At 37.0% G+C, this 22,432-nt stretch overlaps 1 protein-coding gene across 3 annotated transcripts in view; it reads left to right on the forward strand.

Moving 5' to 3' along the window:
• Positions 1 to 22,432, forward strand: part of LOC5567558 (runt-related transcription factor 2) — a 207,611-nt gene that overhangs the window by 158,934 nt on the left and 26,245 nt on the right. For all 3 annotated transcript variants that reach the window (XM_021847282.1, XM_021847300.1, XM_021847289.1), the window contains exon 3: positions 21,706 to 21,819. In XM_021847282.1, coding sequence (XP_021702974.1) covers positions 21,706 to 21,819 — 114 coding nt within the window. The remainder of the gene's footprint in view (positions 1 to 21,705; positions 21,820 to 22,432) is intronic.

Here is a 22,432-nt window from a genome sequence, read left to right on the forward strand (position 1 = left end):
TTCTATTCAATTCTACTTTACTTAAATTTATTTTATTCTAATCCACCCTACTTGTTCTTATACATATTTTTACAAATAGCCACTGTTGTAATCAACAACTGCGTGAAAATCATTTGAACGGTACACTTTCGAAGTTTGTACGACTTTAACACTTCAGTCGTCGCATTGTTGTATTTTGTACAGCAGTGGTGAAAAAACCTCGCTTATCGTACACAGCATCAGCGTGGTAGTTCTGCAGGTAGCAAACCGCGCGACGACTGAAAGGTGAAAGCGCTGACAGGTCTGTGAAAAAGTGCTTCGCACAGACTCCGACACCTGCTCATTATGTCAGCCTAGCCCTCGATCAGTCGCATTGCAGAAGTATACATGAAACATGGTTATTTGATATTTCGAACATTTTGGCAGACTCAGCTCTTCGCAGCTCTCGACAAACTTGTTCATATTACCTTCAAAACTGGGATCCAGCTCGAATGAAAAACATTCAATACAAAATGCTTCAATTCTCGAAAAATTATTCAAACAGTCTCAAGTCAGAAAAGTGAACAAACTTACTTTATCGATCCACCGTGTTTTGCAGACGAAATTCCACACGTTCCGCTCTTATCCCACTAGATTTTTCACTTTCGGAACTTTTAATTCCGGAATTACAAAACGGCGTAAGTAAGAATTTCAACTTTCGCAACCCAACCGCTACTTTCACCGCTCCTTTGTATGCAGAGACAAATTGACTTAACCACGAATCAAAACAAAAAACTACATGAGCCGATTTTACACTGGTAGAAAAACGTTGAAAGTAACTGAATGAAACGGCTTATCATTTTGTTATATTTATTTTTGTGGGAAATAATAGAAACTACCTAGTTTTTGAACGCGAGTTGATTGTATGCAAAATTTGAACGATGTACATGGCGAAAAAAAAATAGAAAAAGTGATTCATTTTAAAACAGTTTTAAAAGTCGGGATGTGATTCCTCTTAATTAATTTTCTCAAAACCGTATGAAAGTTACTTACGTCGATTTGAAAAAGTAATAGATAATTCCTTAAAACACATAAAAAATTAACATATATAAGTTAAAACCCTTATTTCAACTTACAGTGAAATAACCATTTGAAGCTTCATTTTCATAGAGCATATAAGAAGCACGGATGTGGAGTCAGAATCGGTGCATAGCTATTTTTCACAGACCTGGGAGCGCTATAAAACCATACAAACATCAAAAGTGTACCGTTCAAATCTTTTGGGCGCAGTTGTTGATTAATGCAGTGTCTATTTGTAAAAATATGTATAAGAACAAGTAGGGTAGATCAGAATGAAAAAAAATAAATAGAGTAGAATTGCACACAATAGAACACACTAGAATATAAAATAATTGAATAGAATACAGACATATAATACATATACAGATATGTGAAGTTCGAGTGTTTCATCAACTTTGATATAGTTTGTTCAGCAATATTGATATGTATATATTTCAATTATACTTTGGCCCTTTTCTAATGCCAGTCTAGAAAATATGTGTATGTGTAAACTTTATGCAACTTGATGAAATGAATGAAATAAGAACAACCGCAAAGGTGAAATTATTGTGTATGCACCTAACCGTTGATTATAGATGGAATCTAATTCACCATGCAATATTCTTTCCATACACTTCAAAAGGGCGTATCTAGATATCCTGTCCAAGAATTGTTCAAACATATTTGAATACTTTGGACAATTTCCTAAAATCACTATCAGGCATAAGATTGGTAGATATCATGTTTTGAGTATTGGCTGATTAGTAATAACTAAACATAGCATTGGCCCTCTTCAAATGTCGGTCTAGAAAAATTTTAGAAATTTTTATTTTTCAATATCTTAAACCAGATGAAAAAAAAACGAAACTACAAAATTTTATTCTGTTTGTTTAAATAAGTTAAAGTGGTATACTTCATGTGATTTCTGTCATATAAACTTCAAAAGGGCGTAACTCAAAATTCTGCCTAAGGATTTTTTTCAAATTCGGCCCAGAGGTGCAGAACAATGTCAGGAACCAACTGCCGACTGTCGTTTGGATGGTATATTTTATTTGATAATAACGGTAATTGAAGCACCGTGCAGTCAGCTTCAGTTCTTACTACTAAAAATAGCTTCAGGTCGTCTGCGTAAATCAGCAATCCACCATTAGCGAGCCAAATAGTCACATCGTTGAAAAATAACGAAAATAATAGGGGTCCTAAATTACTCCCCTGTGGTACACCGCATGCTGGATGAAAGGGATTTGATACAGGGTGTCCGCAAATTATCCGAACAGCAAAATATTGGAAAGATGATCTCGCATTGAAAACAATGAAAAATCAATGTCCATATACCTCTTATAATACATCTTTATGTTAACACAAAATGCAACTTTAAAAAATTTCAAAATGATTGCTTGTTACTGAGATAGGAAAATTTAAATTTTTCGGAGACGTTTTTCCTGAGGGCCGCTAGTCATACTGGAGATGTGTTATCCCTAAAACCTAAAAGAGATGAATCCAAATGTCCTATTATGATTTGAAGTAATCTACAGGTTAGTGGCTTCAAGTTAGACTGGAAATAGAAAATTGTACGGTTCAAATCCAGTGAGTTCTATGGATATTTCTCTTCCGTCGTAAAGCTCAGAAAACACCTCCCTTTAAGACACCTCAATACATTTGGGTTGGATTTGCAATTATTTAATATCGGAAATGTGTCAAACTTACTTCTTAAGAATAAAATAATCCAATGTTTAAAACCATGCAAGAATATTGAGTTTATTATGCTTGATTGTATAGAGCCATGTCTTCAAAGTTTGTACGGATAATTTGCGGACACCCTGTACAACTGGTCCAATTTTCACGCAAAGATTTCTATAGCTGAGATACGATTTGAGCCATTGACACATTCTTGCTGATACATCAAGCCGAAGTAGCTTTGCCAGAAGGATATCGTGGTTAACGGTGTCAAAAGCAGCCTTGATGTCTGTGTATACAGCGTCAACTTGCACACCGTTGTCCATAGCACAAATGCATGTCGACGTGAAATCGCATAGATTACTTTCAACTGAAAGCTTTGGGTAGAAGCCGTGCTGTTTTTCACTGAGGTAGGAACAACATGAAGTAAACATGACATTGTTCACGATGCTTTCTAACCATTTAGAACCAGCTGAAAGGGAAGTTATCCCGCGGTAGTTAACTATATCCGTTTTATCACCCTTTTTGAACACTGGCAACATGTGCGACGTTTTCCAAGCGGTTGGGAACTGCTGAAGATGCATGTACTGTTTGATGAACGCGTCTAAGCCACAGCGACGCGATTTCGTCACGTCAGTCTAAATGGTTCCATATAAGAGGGCTTGCAGCGACACAACAACGAAATTGCAGCGATTTTTTTGTCGCTGTAAAAAGTCGCGTTGATTTGGGGGAGTCTTAAATCCTAATCGGATGATATGGTTTTAAAGATCATATAGCGAAGTTAACTTCATTATGTCAAGTTCCTATCAGGTCAAGGTCAAGGCTATCACGCCGTTTTACCTTGATTTGAATATAATATGAAATCATCTAGACTTATGCGACGAAAATTGCGTCGCTGTGACTTATACACGCTCATCAAACTGTGCATGCAGCGAAACATAAGCGAAATGCCTTTGGGAGAGTTGTGATGCCAATAATATCGGCATTGCAGAGAGTTAAATTAAAAGCAAGTGTATTGGCTCGGGCAAACGAAGGATTAATAGTGTCAACAAAAGAAAAATAAATTCATAGTACCGAGTCCAGTAGAACTTGCAGCAGGTGTTGTAGGATCCTAATTACAAAGATGACGTCTTAGGGAAAGTTGTTTAGTATATCAAGGGCTATCACTACCGTGCTGCATCAATATCCGGACGCTTTGTTTGTGTTTTTTCCAGTTGAGTTGAACAGTTTCGCAAAACTAATCGGAATACATATGTTTCTGGGCTAAAAAAAGATTGTCTGGATACTGATACGCGTGGTGTTGAATCCGGACACAGCGATTGAGCAACAAGTTTTACGAGTTTGAACAACAAATGTTTAATTATAATTGTTGGTAAATCTAAAATAAATGTTCAGAAGTGATAACTTTGAGATTCTGAATATTATTTACTACAGATAAGTGTAAATTGTGTGTAATCATTGCGAGGAAACGATGCGCACACCACATTATCTTCGGAAGTCTTCTAAAATAGTGTTTCTAGTTGTTTTAGGAAACAATTACAAAAGAGTAACATTATTAAACACAAATATATGAATTTATGTATCGTTATACCAAGGTTTGTTTGAGTTTTTATTGCTTTATATGAAATACAGCTGTGGTGATTTGAACGAATAGAAATATTAGTAGTAGAACGCTAGTAGCGCTGTTGTCACAAAACTGATTTTAATTATTATTACCTTTAATTGTGGTTTTTCATTGTTTGTTCAACGCCTTGTCGTTGTTTATGTTTTTATAATTAATTTGACACTTTAATGCCCGGTACTCAGGCTGTCAGTACGTGGCAAACTAGATGTTGGTAACACGAACAGCAGCGACATTAGCATTCTTAAGTTAATGCTTCTACTTTTGAACGTCCGGAATTTGATGCATCAATGCCCGGATTTTGATTCAAGTGTCCGGTTTTGTGAACACGACATGGTGCAGAACTAACACCATTTTTGCTATATTTTCATAAAATTCATTGCTAATTTCATATTTATCAGCATGTTCTGGCCTAGCTGCTAACATGTCTTAAAAATAAGTTAAAAAATACCAATTACTCAATTGTACACAGGCATTTGAATATATGTATCACCTTAGGCGTCCGGGTATAGATGCAGCATGGTATAATCCACTACTGCCGTGTTTCCGATTTGTTAAACTACCGTGTTGTACACAATTGCTCCGAAACACTTCGTAAATATTATAATTTTGTACACATTATCGCCAGTTGTGGTGGGCTCGGCGACGCTACAATCACAATAACTTCCACTTCAAGAAATTGACGTCTAGCTTTAGCAGCTTGTTGCTTTTTATTTTTTAATTATTATCGGGCAATGGTAACTAGATTGTAATTGATAGTAATATGTTTGGAACTCTTGTAACATGAAGTTATGAGTAAAATTAAACATAATAATATTATATTTTTCGTTTATTCAATGAATTTCACCGAAGTGATCAAAAATACTAATGGTCCGGATAAAATTATGTTTCAAGAAATGCTAAATTATATTTGTAATATAAGTCTAATGAGTCATTGGAATTTTGAAATTAAAATTTCAACACTATGCTGAGAAGCAAAAAGTGAGAAGGGGAAAATAAATAAAAGATCTTATTTTCAGTGTAGATTTTCATTATTCTCGGTTGTTTTTAGCTAGCATTGTAATTCGTCTTTACTGTATTACATGAGATAACAGGTGTTATTGGCTTACAAGTCCTCAATCTGTTTGCATTACTGTAACAGTGTGGCCTATGAAAAAAATCTATTTTCTTTTACATGAATTCTTCTTCTTCTTGGCATTACGTCCCCACCAGGACAGAGCCTGCTTCTCAGCTTAGTGTCCTTATGAACACTTTCACAGTTATTAACTGAGAGCTTTCTTTGCCAATGTTGCCATTTTCGCATTCGTATATCATGTGAGCAATTCTCGCTGAAACCAGGCCGCCATCGGCACGCATCGTTAGAATTCCAATTTTATGTCACTGATCGCTAGTTTTCGATAAAACTTAAAAGTGGTCCTTTCGGTTTTCTCAAATTTGTGGACCCCTCGTTCGCCAGTTAGCTAAACAGTTTGCGAAAAAGCACATTTTTTGATAAATCTAAGGTATTTCACCACGTGATATGTCTGATATTTCTCTTGAAACACATAGTAAACTTAATGGCATCGTATAGAGGAAGGATGTAGCTTTCATTTGATGGGAAAAAATTTTTGGCCGCCATTTTGAACTTGGCCGCCATCTTGGATTTCGTCAGAAAACCCGTTTTTTCACCATTAGCGCACCGCTCGTTTTGAATTCTGAGGTCACCATCAGAAAGCTGAGAAAAAACTGAGTAAGATAGGCTACAGTTTGCACTCGCCATATGCGTCAAAATCGTAGAACATGATTTAAAAAATCGTTCATTTCATAGGGTAAATACCATTGCACACCTAGTTTCTGTAGCCTATCTTACTCAGTTTTTTCTCAGCTTTCTGATGGTGACCTCAGAATTCAAAACGAGCGGTGCGCTAATGGTGAAAAAACGGTTTTTCTGACGAAATTCAAGATGGCGGCCAAATTCAAAATGGCGACCAAAATTTTTTTACCATCAAATGAAAGCTACATCCTTCCTCTATACGATGCCATTAAGTTTACTATGTGTTTCAAGAGAAATATCAGACATATCACGTGGTGAAATACCTTAGATTTATCAAAAAATGCGCTTTTTCGCAAACTGTTTAGCTAGCTGGCGAACGAGGGGTCCACAAATTTGAGAAAACCGAAAGGACCACCCTTAAGTTTTATCGAAAACTAGCGATCAGTGACATAAAATTGGAATTCTAACGATGCGTGCCGATGGCGGCCTGGTTTCAGCGAGAATTGCTCATGTGGCAGGTACGATGACACTTAATGCTCAGGGAAGTCAAGGAAATAACGAAAAGATCCTAGACCAACCGGGAATGTTACATATGGGCTGTTCTAAATTTAAAAAAAAATGAAAATTCACTTCCATATCTTTCTTACAATCCTTACCATAAAAATAGAGTTCGGTGAAAATTTCAGCTCTCTAGGTAGTGATTTGAAGGTGGCCCAAAGATAATGTGATCAGATGTGTCCCGTAAAATATCCTGGACGCTTGTCAGATCTCATCCCCAATTAAGCGCTGCCTATGTTTGATGTTTAATTTACATTCATATTCAGTCTAAGACATGTACTACATACTAAGTAAATTGAAATAATTGATTGACACTGTACTGTCAAGTTAAAAATTGCTCTGTCCCGGATAATCCGGGACGTCTGGTCACTTTACCCAAAGACGATGTTGGTTTATATGGAAATTACTATGGAGAAATGTTGAAAAATATTCCAAGCACGTTAGTACTGGAATGTAAGTACAAATTTATCATCCCATAGTAAAAACTCATTCTTCGAACCATAATAAAGGAGTTTGCTGAAGAGAGCAATTCAATCCGACCGATAGGAAAAAAGATAAGATAAGTTTGTTAGCTATTATTTAGCTTCACAGCCCTGCCAGCATCTACAAAATCTCAAACAAAATTTTCTCAAAACGGATTTGTTTCTTCAGCAACTTCCTTCATTAAGACATGAAGAATAAGTTGTCCCTATGGGATGATATGTTTATACTTACAGTACTAACGTAATTGGAATTTCTGAATATTAATTTTCATATAAACCTATGTCGTCTTTTCACCACCAAGAAAGCTGAAAATTTTACATAACACAATTTTTATGATGAAGATTATACGGAAGGTAGTGAGATTGTGTTTTCAAACATTTTTAAAATTTGAATAGCCCTAATGTTACATGCATGTTGGACCAAATTGATACAATCTAAATATGATTTCAAGTTGCATATAAGTGCAACATTTTCGTAGTCTTCTTGAAATTATTAATAGCTAGAGTACAATTTGAAAGCCGTTTTATGAAACATGGTATGCGATCGATGTTACAAACAATAAAAAAATGCCGTGTTTATTGATTTGGCGGATATTTGTGGCAAAACATGGTTTTTCACCATATGAGAATAAAAAATGATGAATTCCCCTGAATTTCCATTTTATTATTTTTTGACCCCCCCCCTCGACACATTTTGATGGAAGGTGACAAGAGAAGATTTTAAGATTTGTTCCGGTCTTATTTCTGTTCAACAATTTGTTGAATTTAAGAATGAGTCCAAATTCCATCTTACTAAGTTGGGAACATCTAATTGAACGCATTAGTCATTTAGGCCACTGCGTGACAATGCGTTGGGGTAATAACCGGCGAGCTCTGACGATGGTACTGCTAGCAACCTACTTTTAGCGTACGAACGGTTCACTTTCGGGATGACCAGAACGGTTGACAGTTTTGTGCCCAACAATCTGTCGCTTGATGCGGAACAACTTTCCGTTGCCAGCGTGGCGGAATTGGCGGTGGCAGAAGTGGCCGCACCATATGAAATATCCTTTTTCGCGCTGTGTGTGAAGTCTATATTCGCAATTCAGAAAACCAACCACCAGACCAAGCGTTTGAGGTTTGTCAAGTGTGCTCGTCTGGAGCTGCTGCTGTTGCTGCATCGTATCATTGGTACTAACGTACAGTCACTCCATAGCGTTGAATCACTCACAGATTATGAATCAGCTGATTTTTGTTTGTGACATCACTTAATTCTCGCAATTTCTCGAAACTCCCAAGCTGCATCTGTTGGTTCTCTGTACAATGTTGATTGTTCCGGTCAATCTCGAAATTCTTCTTCTTCTTTCTGGCGTTACGTTCCAACTGGGACAAAGCCTGCTTCTCAGATTAATGTTCTTATGAGCACTTCCACAGTTATTAACTGAGAGCTTTATTTGCCGATTGACCATTTTTGCATGTGTATATCGTGTGGCAGGTACGAAGCTACTCTTTGCCCTGGAATCGAGAAAATTTCCAACCCGAAAAGATCCTCGACCGGTGGGATTCAAACCCATGACCCTCAGCTTGGTCATGCTGAATAGCTGCGCGTTTACCGCTGGGGCTATCTGGGCCCCTCGAAATAGCAACTACGAATTGTACGGTAATGAATGCATATGCCTATGCTTTTTCACGCAAAACCTCAAATGATTCTTAATTGCGGGTCCAGTGTATATAAACGGTGGTAGGCAGTCATCGAGATGAAGAGGCTGATTTTCTGCGAATGACACGCGAACTGCGTGCTGCGTTTTCGGGGGAAGTATCCATCGTCATTGCACAGAACTTCTACGCTTTTTAATGCATGGGGCCACTCCATTCAACTCAGCCCTGACGATGACGACGGTTCGTAACATGACAAACATTCGCCAAAGCAATCAGATTGCGAATCTCTACCCAGAAAGGATGCATTTCGCGATGCAGTCGGTGGGTCTATTTATGCCTTGAAATAACATGGTTGTCACGCAACTTGACATACGAAGGCCACACTCTGGCAACCTGTCACGTTCTTCGGGCGGCGGAAAGGCTTTTTACAATTTTGGTCAGTTGACTTACCGGGTGGGCCCATCTCAGCAGTGCATCCATCCAGTCATTCATTCAACCCTTAATGGAGTTTGGTCGATGATGTGCAAAGAAGTGCATCGGGGTCGAACAAACCAGTAACAAGGAAACCATTAAGCTTGCATTGATTTAGTGCTACAAAGTGCTGGTTTTGTCCGATAACCGCGATTGTCTGGGCGAAAAATTAGTTTAGAGAATGCTGCAATCGGTGGATTTGACAGGATTAGGCCATAGTAATTTACATTGCAGTTGAATGAATCATTTATTAAAAGTCCAATCATTCAATTTGGGTGGCTAGAATAAAAAGATCATGAGATAAAAAAAATGCTTCTAGTTTTTAAAAGTTATTTTTTTATCTAGCATAAGCCCTAGATACTTAACTTCATCTGACCAATTTATTGGAACCCATATTATCGTGACAACATGTCGACTTGAAGGTTTTAAATAAAGAGCTTTTGTTGCATGTGGGAATATAAAAAGATGGGTTTCAGAAGCATTTTAGAAGTCTTCCATTTTTGCAAGTATCCAAACTTTTTTGGGGTACTCGAACGGTCGCTGGCTCAAATTCGAAAAAGAAACTCAATTTCTGAAAGGTACAATGTCTCCCACAACACGCTCAATCCCGCCTTAGACTCGTTCAACCCACTAAACTGGAGAACTCAAAACCTTGGAAAGAAAATTGAAGCAGCAACCTGGAGAAAAACTCGCAATTGAAGTGACCTTCCTCACAATTGCACTAAACAGAACGCAACTAAACCAAAAACTACTTGATTTTCTAATAATTACAAATCCAACATTTTCCAATTTATTCGTTTTCGGGTTGGACGGTTTGGGTTGGGTTTGGATTGGGGAAACACTCTAGAGCATGGCCATGTCTACAGCTATCACATACCTGCGCAGAGTTTTTCTTCGTCGACTTGTTCAACCTTGGCGACGACTCGAAACTGCCAGGAACCTCGGCGATGGCGGCGAGAACCTTCGTAACGATGCCGGCGAAGGAGACCGTTTCGCCGTCGTTGCAGGAATGGCGTGCAGCGCGATGACCCCGTGCAAATATGGCCGAACTAAAGATTCGAAGCGGGTGGCGGCTGGACGGATGGCCTCCGATTTTCTCCAGAGAGCTCTTGCTTCGACGGAGTGTCGTGCGACCCAGAGTTGATCTTCTTCCTCCGGTTTAGAGCCAACGTACCTCCGTACGGCCTCGCGAATGGCGCTCTGACCGTACGAGATGAAAAGAAATCCTCCCCTTTGGTTCTGATCCGGTACGTGATGCGCAATTGGCGACGCAGTTCACGATCCGCGCTCTCGTTTAGCTTGGTCCGGGGTTGTAGCGTTGGTGGACCGTCTACGACGATTAATTGGCCATCTTCGGGGAATTTTCGCTCCTTTTGAAAGGTGAAACACCACGCTCCGTTTGACTACCCCGAAGGGCGCACTAAGCGCAGGGCGCTAGAAAGTCCAACGAGAAATTTATTTTTAAAAAATTTAGAAAATCGAGTTCATTTAAATTACCCTTTTGAGCCACAATTATAAATTAAATAGAAAAGTTCGCGTTCGTCGGACACACCGACTCCGAAACGTTTCACTACCTTAGAGAATAAACAGAACAAAATTAAAAACAAAGTACAAACAAAAATTAACTTCAATCACATTCAATACCTTTAAGTTATAACAAATCTAACACACTTTAAATAATTTAGCTTTAAAATTGAACCACGAACTTCTGAACACCAGCCGTTTAAGAAGCGAAATGGTCGAGTCTACTTCTTTGGAGCAGGCATGTAACCTGCTCACATAAAGAGCCTATACTTTCAAAAATTTCGCCCAAAATAAAATTTGATATGGCGAGAGTTCGTGCCTTCGGTAAACGAACATGGCTAGACGAAAATAAACACTACAAAGGTTTGCACATCACTACACATTTTTCAGAGTCTATGAATGGAGAGTTCCACGAAGAGTGAAAGTGAAACCAAGTCTATTTATCGAGCTGTCAAACCGTCTACCTATCGAGCAGACCAGCAAAACAGATAGAGGCTGTTTTCGAATATGCGGAAGAACAATCATCGAAAGAAGTCTCTTCGCGCAACTCTCCATTCATAGACTCTGACATATCCCATACTGGGTGACGTCAATTTAGTACATTTAGTCTAGGCAAAAAAAAATAAATCAAATTCAAATGATTTTGCTTAAAAAAATAAAACCGTCAAAAGTTCACAAACTTTTTTATTCATTTTTTAACGAGAAAACGTACAACGTTACAATATAAAACTTTTTATCATTTATTCAATATACATACAAACCCGATCAATATCACACTTATGCTTATTGAGGATGGAAGACACGATAAGATTTTTTATGCTTCATGCATATTATTTTCTGCGGGGCAAGAAATGTCATTTCGCATTATTTCCTTTCTCCACATCAAAGTAATCGTTATGTTTTCGAGTTTGTTTTGATCTGGAGATTGAAAAACTAGTTGCTAGATAGTTTAACGGGAGTTTTCTCGGTGATTTTATCACTATAAATAACCTGAACGGTAAGTAATACTTTTTGTTATTGGTTTATTTACTGGTTTTAACTATTTATTAATAACTAATCCATATTCTACACACAGTACGAATGTTATGATGCTAGCAATTTCTTGATGATATATTGGCTTTTCAGTCTTGACAAAATTAAAAACTGTTATTTTATTTTGTCCAACGTTTCGGTCCGTTTGGGACCTTCCTCAGGGACTCAATTGTTACAGTTCTTTCGTCCAATTTTTCCCAATTTCTGACCGTGCGATCACTCTTTATATAATTGCTGAATCTCTTGACGATTTTCAGAGCAGTTCCTATTGAACTCCCACAGATATTTTGTAGCATCATTCATAATAGTAGCTTACGGAACAAGTTGCAGAATGATGATTTTTAAAGCACGGGTCGTTAATTACGACGAGTGCTGGAAAAATCGAGTTCTGCAACGAGTTGCGTACAACATTTTTTGCAATTTCGTAAAAGACCACTGGAGAGTATCAGAAATTATAACGGAATGCATTCAGCATTATTTTACAATTTCTGAAAAATTGTTGTATAATGATTCATTACGCAACTCAAAACAGTTGCGTAATAAGAAAGCGTTGCGTGATGGATCATTACAACAATGGTTTCAGTTGCGTAATCACTATTCCCGAACTGCATACTTCAATGCAGGAAAGCAGGCCCACAGTGCTTCCCTGACCGTTATTATCAGACAAAAATCTCCATCAAATCTGTGCTCATCAGTCGTTTTCTATGGCTAAGTTGCATGTCTGGGCAAAATTTCAAAAAAATCGTAGGGCCCGTTTTGCAGTTACGCCCTTTTGATTGTATAAGTCTACTAATTCAAAGGAAATCTGAGATATTTGAACATATTTCCAATGGCCGTGATTATCAGAAGAAATATACCATCAAAATTTGTTTTGTTTAGTTATTTGTATCCTCCTGGTGGAGTTTTGAATGAGAAAATATGCGAAATTTGAAGTTCCGCCTTTTTGAAGTGTAACCATTGAAAACACTAATTTTAAAAAGAATAATTAGGCATTCTAATACTGTTGAGCATGTTCAAATGTTTTCAATGACACATTGACCTCACATGCCACAAAAGTCTTGCACTATCAACTGATTTTCCATAGGCTCAAGTGCTTTAAGGCATTACGGAACAAATTTCATCATGTAACCAAATTAGCAGTACAATATTCGGGATAGGATGGTGAACCAATGTACTCACGATTCAGATTATTTTAAATGCTACTGATTGCTACCTGTTGTATATCAAAGTCGAAGCATACGTCAAGAAGTACTTAAAGAGTTAAGTTTTTGATAATGGGTAGCAGTGTGTGGAATAAAATAGAATCAACGACGTAGAAAGCAGCGATTCAAAAAGGAAGAATATAATGCAAAGTTTAGAACATCCATTATTATTTTGTTTAATGGAATTTAAAATCGTAGCATTTACAAAGCCTAATATTAAATGTTTGTCTTTGTCAGTTTGAAAAAACTAAGTGTTGCTTCCAAAGTATGATTTGTTTGCCAAGGGTCATAGCGACTGGTATGTCTTTATTTCACAAGCACAGCTCGCGATCAAAAAAATAAAGTTTACATATAAATCTTCAGTTTGTGTAGGATTCAAACCATATAATGGTAGGTAGACCAGCAGGTAATCAACAGGGCCACAGAACAATTTACAATTTTCCGGTACCCAAAACAGGAATTTACGAATTTTTAATATATCTTTTTAAAAATATGCCCTTTAACTTTGAGATCCATGAGCCCGAATACCTGAAGACCATCACCGTGAGTTCCAGTTCCAAGAATGACATTACTCCGAATTCCATGATCACGGGATAATATCGTTCAAGGTAATAATATATTTGGGACAATAGCGTTCACCGTAACAGTGCGTTCAGTGCTATGAAACTCGGGATAAAGAAATTTCGGGAAATTTAATTCGGGGTTAAGGTTAAAAAAAGTGTTGATACATAAGGAAGATATGTAACATTAAGCTCTGCAAGTGTTATGATTATAAAATCAATGAAACCAAATAATAACGCATGTTTCTTACTTTTCTTAAGCTGATTCAAGAACTGATGCTTTCTCTTCGTGAGTTATCCTGAGAATGAGTAAATAGATGCATACATTTCTTTCACTATTGTATTTATCCAGGGCTCTTATGGGTTTTTGTAATCGAAAATACCGGGAAACCCAAAGGAAAAATTGTAGATTTGTGCAAAATCTAAATGTAGTATTGTATGCTACAAATGACCACAAAAGTATTGACAGTGGTCTAGAGTTCCATAGTTTAGCCAATAGTCTATTACTAAGCGATGGAAGTTCAAGTTCAAGTGCAGTACAATGTTAGCCGGAACAGCCGAAGGGGTGGCTAGTAGGGCTATAACAATATTTTTTGAATAATAATAATGTCACAAAAATGGCTCCGTAATGTCTTACAGTCAATTGTGAAATACTTTGGTGACCTCTAGCTGCAATATACCATTGAAATTGTTTGAACATGCTTATCGGTATTAGAATGCCTAATTAATCTATTTGAAATTAGTGTTTTTAATGGTTACACCTCAAAAAGGACGTAACTTTATATTACGCCTATTTTCCCATTCAAAACTTCACGAAGAGGTTACAAATAACTGAACAAACCAACTTTGAACCGAATTTTGATGGTATATTTCTTCTGATAATCACGCCAATGAAAATCCGTTCAAATATCTCAGATTTCCTTTGAATTAGTAGACTTATACAATAAAAATGGCGTAACTGCAAAACGGGCCCTACGATTTTTTTGAAATTTTGCCCAGGCATGCAGCTAAGCTATAGAAAACGACTGGTGAGCGCAGATTTGATGGAGATTTTATCTGATAATAACGGTCAGGGGAGCACCGTGAGGCCCTTTCATGATAGATTGGCGTGATGGAAAACGGCCTATTACTAAGAGAAATTGCAAAAACATATTTATAGCAGATTATGACGATTTTTCAAAAGACTGTTTTTTGCAGAAATGTTCAAGAAATTGCAGTGAAATATTTTATGGAGCTTCTGCGCGATGAAAAAATTTTAAATCATGTTCAGTTTCGCTTGAGAACATTTGCGATTAGTCGGGTCACTTGGTACATAGAATGAAAAACTACACAAATTCACAGAATGTTTGCTGCTCATCCATTTATTTTCTTGGATGAGGATATAAGGTTACCTCACTGGTTGTAAAGGTAAGCGTTTTGATCTATTTTCGTCACATTTGTTGATTTGAACCGATTTTAAAAGGACATGAATATAAGTAAATTCATATTTGTAATTATGATTGATAACAAAAATTGCTCCAATGAATGATCCTAAGGACAGGACTGGTAGTAGGATTCTTTTTTGAGACATGGCCTCTAGTCTCTTTTTCCCAAAAGAGCATCAGGAAGTATCACAGTGATTTTATTTAGCATACATTTAGGGTCTCCTGCAGGGATCTCTCCAGGAATTCTTCCAGAAAAACCAATTCTCCCTGAAATTCTTCCAGACATTTTCCAAAAAATGCTTATAATATTTTTTTTAGAATTTGCTCCTTGAAATGCTTGGCATCTCCAAAGCTACTAACTCCAGTAATTTTCTTCAGGTACCACTTTGATTTTTTTTCCACAGCTATCCTAGAGTTTCCTCCAGATATTCAACCGAAATCTCTAGCGGTCACTCTTAAAGTTCTTCCAAAGATATCTACAAACTTTCTTCAGAGAAAATCCACAAAGATTTGTTCCAGAGTACTTGAAAAAAAAAATAGCTTAAGGGGTTTTTAAAAAACATTGCAAGATTTCCTCAGCCTCTTCATGTGGATTCTTTTCAAAATTCATGTACGTTTCCTTCAAGAAATCTAAAATTCTTTAAGGGATGGTACACAAATTATGTAGCGTGACAAATTCTACTTTTTCGACCTCTTCTTTTTCTTCTTCTTCTTATTCTTCTTTTTCTTCTTCTTCTTTTTCTTCTTCTTCTTCTTCTTCTTCTTGACATTAACGTCCCCACTGAGACAGAGCCGGCTACTCAGCGCAGTGTTCTAATGAGCACTTCCACAGTTATTAGCTGAGAGCTTTCTTTGCCAAAGTTGCCATTTTCGCATTCGTATATCGTGTGGCAAGTACAATTATACTCTATGCCCAGGGAAGTCAAGAAAATTTCCATTACGAAAAGATCCTGGACCGACCGGAAATCGAACCCAGTCACCTTCAGCATGGCTTTGCTTTCGACCTATTTAGAGAAATTCCTGGTTGAAATTATTTCCAAAGAAGTTATTGACTGAATTCTAGAAGACGTATTTACTGGGAATGTCCCAGGGAAATTGATGGACGAATCACTGGATAAATTGGGACTTTTTTGAAAAAAAAATCTAAAAAAAAATTGGAGAACTCAGATGATTTTTTAAATAATCTTGAAAGAAATATAATTACTTTGGTTCTCCTTGGAAAAATCCAGGATGAATTCTTGAGGTGCTCTAAACAAAATTCTTGGAGTAATTTCTTGACGAATAATCATTAAATGAACTCCTTCAGAAATATCTGGTGTAAGGTCTTAACATTTGGGCAATTACTTGAATAAACTTCTAATGAAATTACTACAGATAATCATGAAAAACACACAGTAATACATGTCATAACGTAACGAGGAATTCTAAAAAAAAGTCTTAGATCTTAGAGATGTGTCTGCTCTGATGATATGAAGAATCAAACTTTTCATCAAAACTTCAAAATTGTATCAAATCAATATATATTTCAAACACTTGAGAACTAATATGCATTTGCACGTGTTTAGGTTGTGTTCAATGCTCATTCCAATTCAAATGTGAAACGGAGAAACACCTATAAATTTAAAAAAAATATATGGATTATGTCGAGCCCTCTAGATACATCGAAATATCTTCAAAACCAGGGACAAATGATCAAAATTCACACAGTTTTTCAAAATGGAGAGTATTTGCTTCAACTCAATTTTTATTTCATTTCAAAATGATGAGTATCATCGTACTAAGTAACTTATAGGTACCTTTGCTTAAAATTAAGACGGCAGCCAGATTTTTTTACCCAAAATTTAATCTCATTTTACAGTTTACTAGAGGAAAGAACCAGCGATTCAATACTTTTTACTTTGTTGTACGAAATATGTTGTTTCCATAAATTTAGAAAATCGTTCATTTCAAACGGCTTATACCATTGCTCACCTAGTTTTTGCAGCTGTTCTAACTCAGTTTTTTCTTAGGGAAGTTTCAAATATGACGTCCATCATTTTTCGTGATTTCTAGACTCCCCACCTCCTTCTATCATGCCTTTTAATCTATATAAATAAAAATGGAATGATGTTTGTATGTCACGAAATAACTTGAGAACGAGTCAACGGATTTGCCTGATTCTTTCACTGTTGCATTCGTCTAGGGTTTCGACGTGTTCGTACGTAGAAAAAGTTTAGGAAAGTTTTCGGAATAGTCTTAAACACTGAAGAAAACTAATGTGTCATTTTGTATGAGAGATTGCATGCCAATTTTTCAACAGCCTACTTGATGGCAAAACGAAGTTTGCCGGGCTCACTAGTTTTATATAAAAATAGAATCGAAAAATTAAGTTCACGAACAAATGCTCAAGGTTTCTTAAAGCGGGACATCTAGAAAGTTTTAACCTTATTTTTAGATTAAACAAGAGGTTCGAACTTTAGCCAAATACATCGCTTAATTTTAAAATGAAATGTCGCTCTTGAAGTGAATCAAAGTACAAAAAATTTGACAATTGCCCTGGATTTCAAAATATTACGCTATTGTTTATAATAGTAGTTTGGCGTTGGATCTATTAGTGGATTTTAGACTCGTTAATTATTCATTACAGCAGGTTTTCAAACTCAGTTCAGCAAGAACGTTTTTTGATGCGTACTTGATAATGAATTTTCGTCACTATCACATGAAAACTATTGGCCCAAAATAAACAAGAATACGAACTGATTGTCTTTAGAACATATTAGGTACATTATTTTTTCTGCTTAAAAATTTCATGTATCTCATCAAACTTCAAGAGTTACTTGAGATGATTCTGAGTAACTATGAGACAATATCAAATTACTCCAGTGCGTTAATACAGCTCGGGTTAATTTCGATTGTTGTTATAGAAGGCGTTAAGATGCAGCTGATCTAAAATTTACTCCAAGGGATTTATACAGCTTGACAATTTTGATTCATACCATACAGAGCGGTGATATACATATAAACTTCCTCATTATAAGCGTTCCTAAATGTTGCGTCATCTCGTTCCGTCGAAGCAAATCTCCAATTCTGTACGGTTACAGTATAAATGGACAGAAACTGGAACGCGTTGATAAAGTCAAGGATCTTGGGGTGTTGTTAGACTGCCAATTGACGTTTAAATTGCATCGTGGATAAAGCAAACCGACAGTTGGGATTTGTTTTCAAAATGGCCAAAGATTTTGACGATCCTCTTTGCTTGCGCGCTTCATATTGCTCTCTTGTTAGATCTATTTTGGAATTTGCATCTACTGTGTGGTCGCCTTATGAAGCCGTGTGGATTGCAAGAATAGAAGCTGTTCAAAGAAAATTCGTGAGGCGTGCTTTGATAAATCTACCATGGCGACATCCTGAAATGCTACCACCTTATGAGGATCGTTGTGCCTTACTGGGAATTGAACCGTTACGTGTACGTCGCGGAATCGATAGAGCTGTATATGGAGCGAAAATAATTCGTAGCGAAGTAGATTGTGCAGCTTTGTTAAAGCGTATTCGACTCTATGCCCCTGAGCGTGTTTTACGGTCCAGACAAGTTATTCAGGTTGAATCCAGGAATACTAATTACGGAGCAAATGATCCGGTTAATTCTATTAGTAGATGTTTTGTAGAAGGTTACGAGCTGTTTGATTTTAACTCTTCTGTAGAGTCATTCAGACAGCGATTGTACAGATCTCGTTTATTTAATTAATTATTTTAAGATTTCTTCATTAAGACCCCGATGGCAGATGGAAATAACAACAATAAAGAAACAATATAAAGAAACAATATATGATCTACATGGAATTAGGTCAATATACTTCGGAGCGTCGATAAAGTTTGAAATATTTAATAAATGCCCTACAGGGTGACGAAGTGCAGCCGATCTACATATAATAGAGTCAAATTGCTCCTGAACGTTGACACTGCTTTGAATTTTCAGCTTATGTTCTCAGGTCTGACCTAAATGAGACATGATCAAACTTCATGACTTTAATGAAGCTTAACAATTTTGATTGATTCCATAAAGGGCGTTAGTATGCAAATGAACTACATAAGACAATGTCAGATTACCCTAATGTGTTTTAGAAGCATGTTTTTTACAATTGATCTCCTTCAGGGCGTTAAGATGCACCTAATATTCTTGAATTAAGGTCAAATTACTCCAGGGTGTCGATACAACTTGGAATTTTTGATTGATTTAGGGCGTCAAGGTGCACTTTATCTACATAGGATAAGGACAAATTTCTCGTATGTACCGATTAGAATTTACAATTGATCTTAATCAGGACGTTAAAATGCAGTTGATTTCAATAACACAAGATGAAAAAATTCAGTGTGTTGAAGCAGCATGAAAAATTTCGATTGATTTTCCAAAGGGGTTTTAAGATCCTTCAGATCTTGCAAAGACTTACGTGAAATAAAGTCAAATTACTCAAGGGCGTTGATATAGCTTACCAATTTGAATTGATGTTGGACCAATTTTTATTTGATCCAGGACGTTCAAATACACCTGATTTATTTGGAATACAGTCAAATTTCTCCTAGGTGTTAATACATTCTGTAATTTACAATTGAAGTTCTACAGGGCGTTGAGATGCACCTAATCGACAAAGGATAAGGACAAAATACTCCAGGACGTTGATACAGCAATGAATTTACTAAATGATGCGTTTAGATACAGCTCATCTATTTGAGGCAAAATCAGTCAAAATGCACCAGATTTACATGGAATAATGTTAAATTACTCCATGACGTTAATACAGCATGCAAATTTCGATTGATTTTCTACAGGGCGTTGAGATGTTCCAGATCTCGCAAAGATCTATGTGGAATAACGTTAAGCTACTCCAGGGCGTCGATACAGATGGATCGATTTATTTCATACAGGGAGTTAAGATGCATCTGATCTACGTGAAACAATATCAAATTACTGCACGGCGTTGATAAAACTTAGAATTTTCAATTGTTGTCCTACAGAGCGTTGAGATGAACCTGATCTAGGGCAAAGTCAAAATACTCCAGGGCGTTTATACAGCTCAGAAATTTAGATCGATTTTCTATAAGGCGTAAAGATGCTCCAGATCTCGCAAATTAGTCTAGGGCGTTGAAACAATTTGAAAATTTCGATTGATGTCCTACAGAGCGTCAAGATGCACCTGATATAATAAGGTCAAATAACTACAGGGCGTTGATACAGAGACATTTTAATTGATTTTCTACAGGGCATAAAGATGCTTCCGATTTCGAAAAGATCTGTGTATAATAACGTCAAACTATTTCAGGGCGTTGAAACAGCTTGATCGATTGATGTCATACAGGGCGTTGAGTTACACTTGATCTACATAGAACAAAGTTAAAATACTCCAGGGCGTTGATACAACTAGGAATTATTGGTTTCAGACCATTAAAATGCACCTGATCTACATAGTTCAAACTATTCCAGGGCGTTAATATAGCTTGTAATTATTTAATGATATCTTACAGGGCGTTAAAGGCCACTGATCTAATTGAGACAAGGTCAAGTTACTCCAGGGCGTTGAAACAGCTTGACAATTTCGATTGATGTTACACAGGGCGTTTAGTTGCACCTGATCTACATGCAACAAAGTTAAATTAATTCAGGTCGATGTCGATGATACAGCTTGAATTTTCAACTGATGTCCCAAAGGGCGTTAATAAAAAGTCTGAGAAAAGCTTCTTAGTCGTAGACTAAGTGCGACTAAGCAGGACGACAGGGCTGTTCACACTACCACCATCTGCCGGTCTTGTTGCACGAAACACCTTTTCGTGCAACATGCTCACCAGATGATGATGGTGTATGGTGATGTTGTAAATTCTTCAACTGTTACGTCTGTTTGTTTGTGGATAGTCTGTTGATGTAAACCGTAATAAATATTAAAAGATCTCCAGCCTAAATCCTACAAATTCGGAACAACTGATCACGATTGGCGGCACCCTTTGTTTCCTCACTTGAATCAAAGAGCCTGGGCTAGACTAGAGGCTGCTTCGATTTGATGTTCAGATGTGTCTTAAGCATCGAACTGATTGCTCATCTCGATTCAATTATCAACATTATCTATTTCACCCTTGGAAGAAAGTGGAGAAACGTTCTTTTTTCCATTCTTGCCACGTTTAGTGACACTTATATAACCCACTTTGTTGGAAGGAAGTTGTGAATTCAGAGATTCATCCTTCCTCGTGTTCGTGTGTGTTACCGTGTTTAGTGAATAAGAAGCGGGTTAAGGATTAAATAATAATTATTAGACATAGAAGTAACACCGATTAGTACTTTTTTTGCAGCACTGAGAAGTATTGTTTTATCACATTAGTTAGTTTCAAACGTCAGTAGAAAAAAATTGTGTACGCACAGCATAAGTGTACGATGCGCACTGGCTTGAATACTACTATTCTGTGTCTGCAACCGTTCTGGATACCGTGGAATTCATTTGTTTGCAACAATATTTTCATTTCAAATCAACAAGTTCATTTCTTCGAAATACCTTTCACAGAAGAATTTTGTTCTCATGTGTCGTTACGCACGCACCTTTGTAACATTGTCAATAGGATATTGGAAACAGTAGAAAAGGTGGCAAATTATTGTTTCCAATACTCCTTGACTGCCAGCAAAATACTTCTATGAAAGAATTCCGAACCATGGGAGTGAAAATGAGCACTTGTAATCCCACACATTTGAATCGTTAACCCATCCCTACAAGTAGAACTAATTTCAGGTAAAAGTTTCACCCTCACCATAACGATATCAACGAGTCCTCCCCAAGTTGCCACCTACAACAAAGCCATCAAGGTGACCGTCGACGGACCTCGAGAGCCCCGGTCGAAAACAAGTAAGTCAAAAAACCCCGAATATTACACACTCTCAAATCAATTAGACATCCCACACATCCGTTCCCCAATGGGATCCACCCATCCTGGGCTACCTGCTACCGAATAAATTACAAACACTTCAACGTAATCAAACCTCACTCAACGTAGACACCCGAACTGCTTATGCATATAATTTGGAAGTCCTGGCCGATGCCTAGCAGAGACTGTACTCACACGGACAAAAAGCTGTTGATTATTTAATTTAATTTCATATCCGGTTTGACGGCCTTGCTGCCATGTCCCGGTCGGTTACCCTTTAGAATGGTGTAGAAACCTTTCACTTTTGAACTCCAAAATCCCGTTATGTGTAGGATAGGTAAATCATTTCCTGAATTTTGAAACTGAAGGTTTCCCATGGGAAAAGACCTTTGTTGGATAATTTTCCAATGCAATGTAGAATGAAGGCGACAGGACGTGATTTTGCAATTTGTTAAGCTTAAATGCAGTAATAGTAATATTACTTAGATTATGTAAACTTTAAGTATTTGCAAATGTCAGCTAAAGGAATATTCGTTTACAAGTCTATAGGATGCCATTAAGTTTCCTATGTGTTCAAAGGGAAATATGAGGCAT

This window comes from Aedes aegypti, chromosome 1 (assembly GCF_002204515.2).
Source record: "Aedes aegypti strain LVP_AGWG chromosome 1, AaegL5.0 Primary Assembly, whole genome shotgun sequence".
In the NCBI taxonomy this organism is placed as follows: Eukaryota; Metazoa; Arthropoda; class Insecta; order Diptera; family Culicidae; genus Aedes; species Aedes aegypti.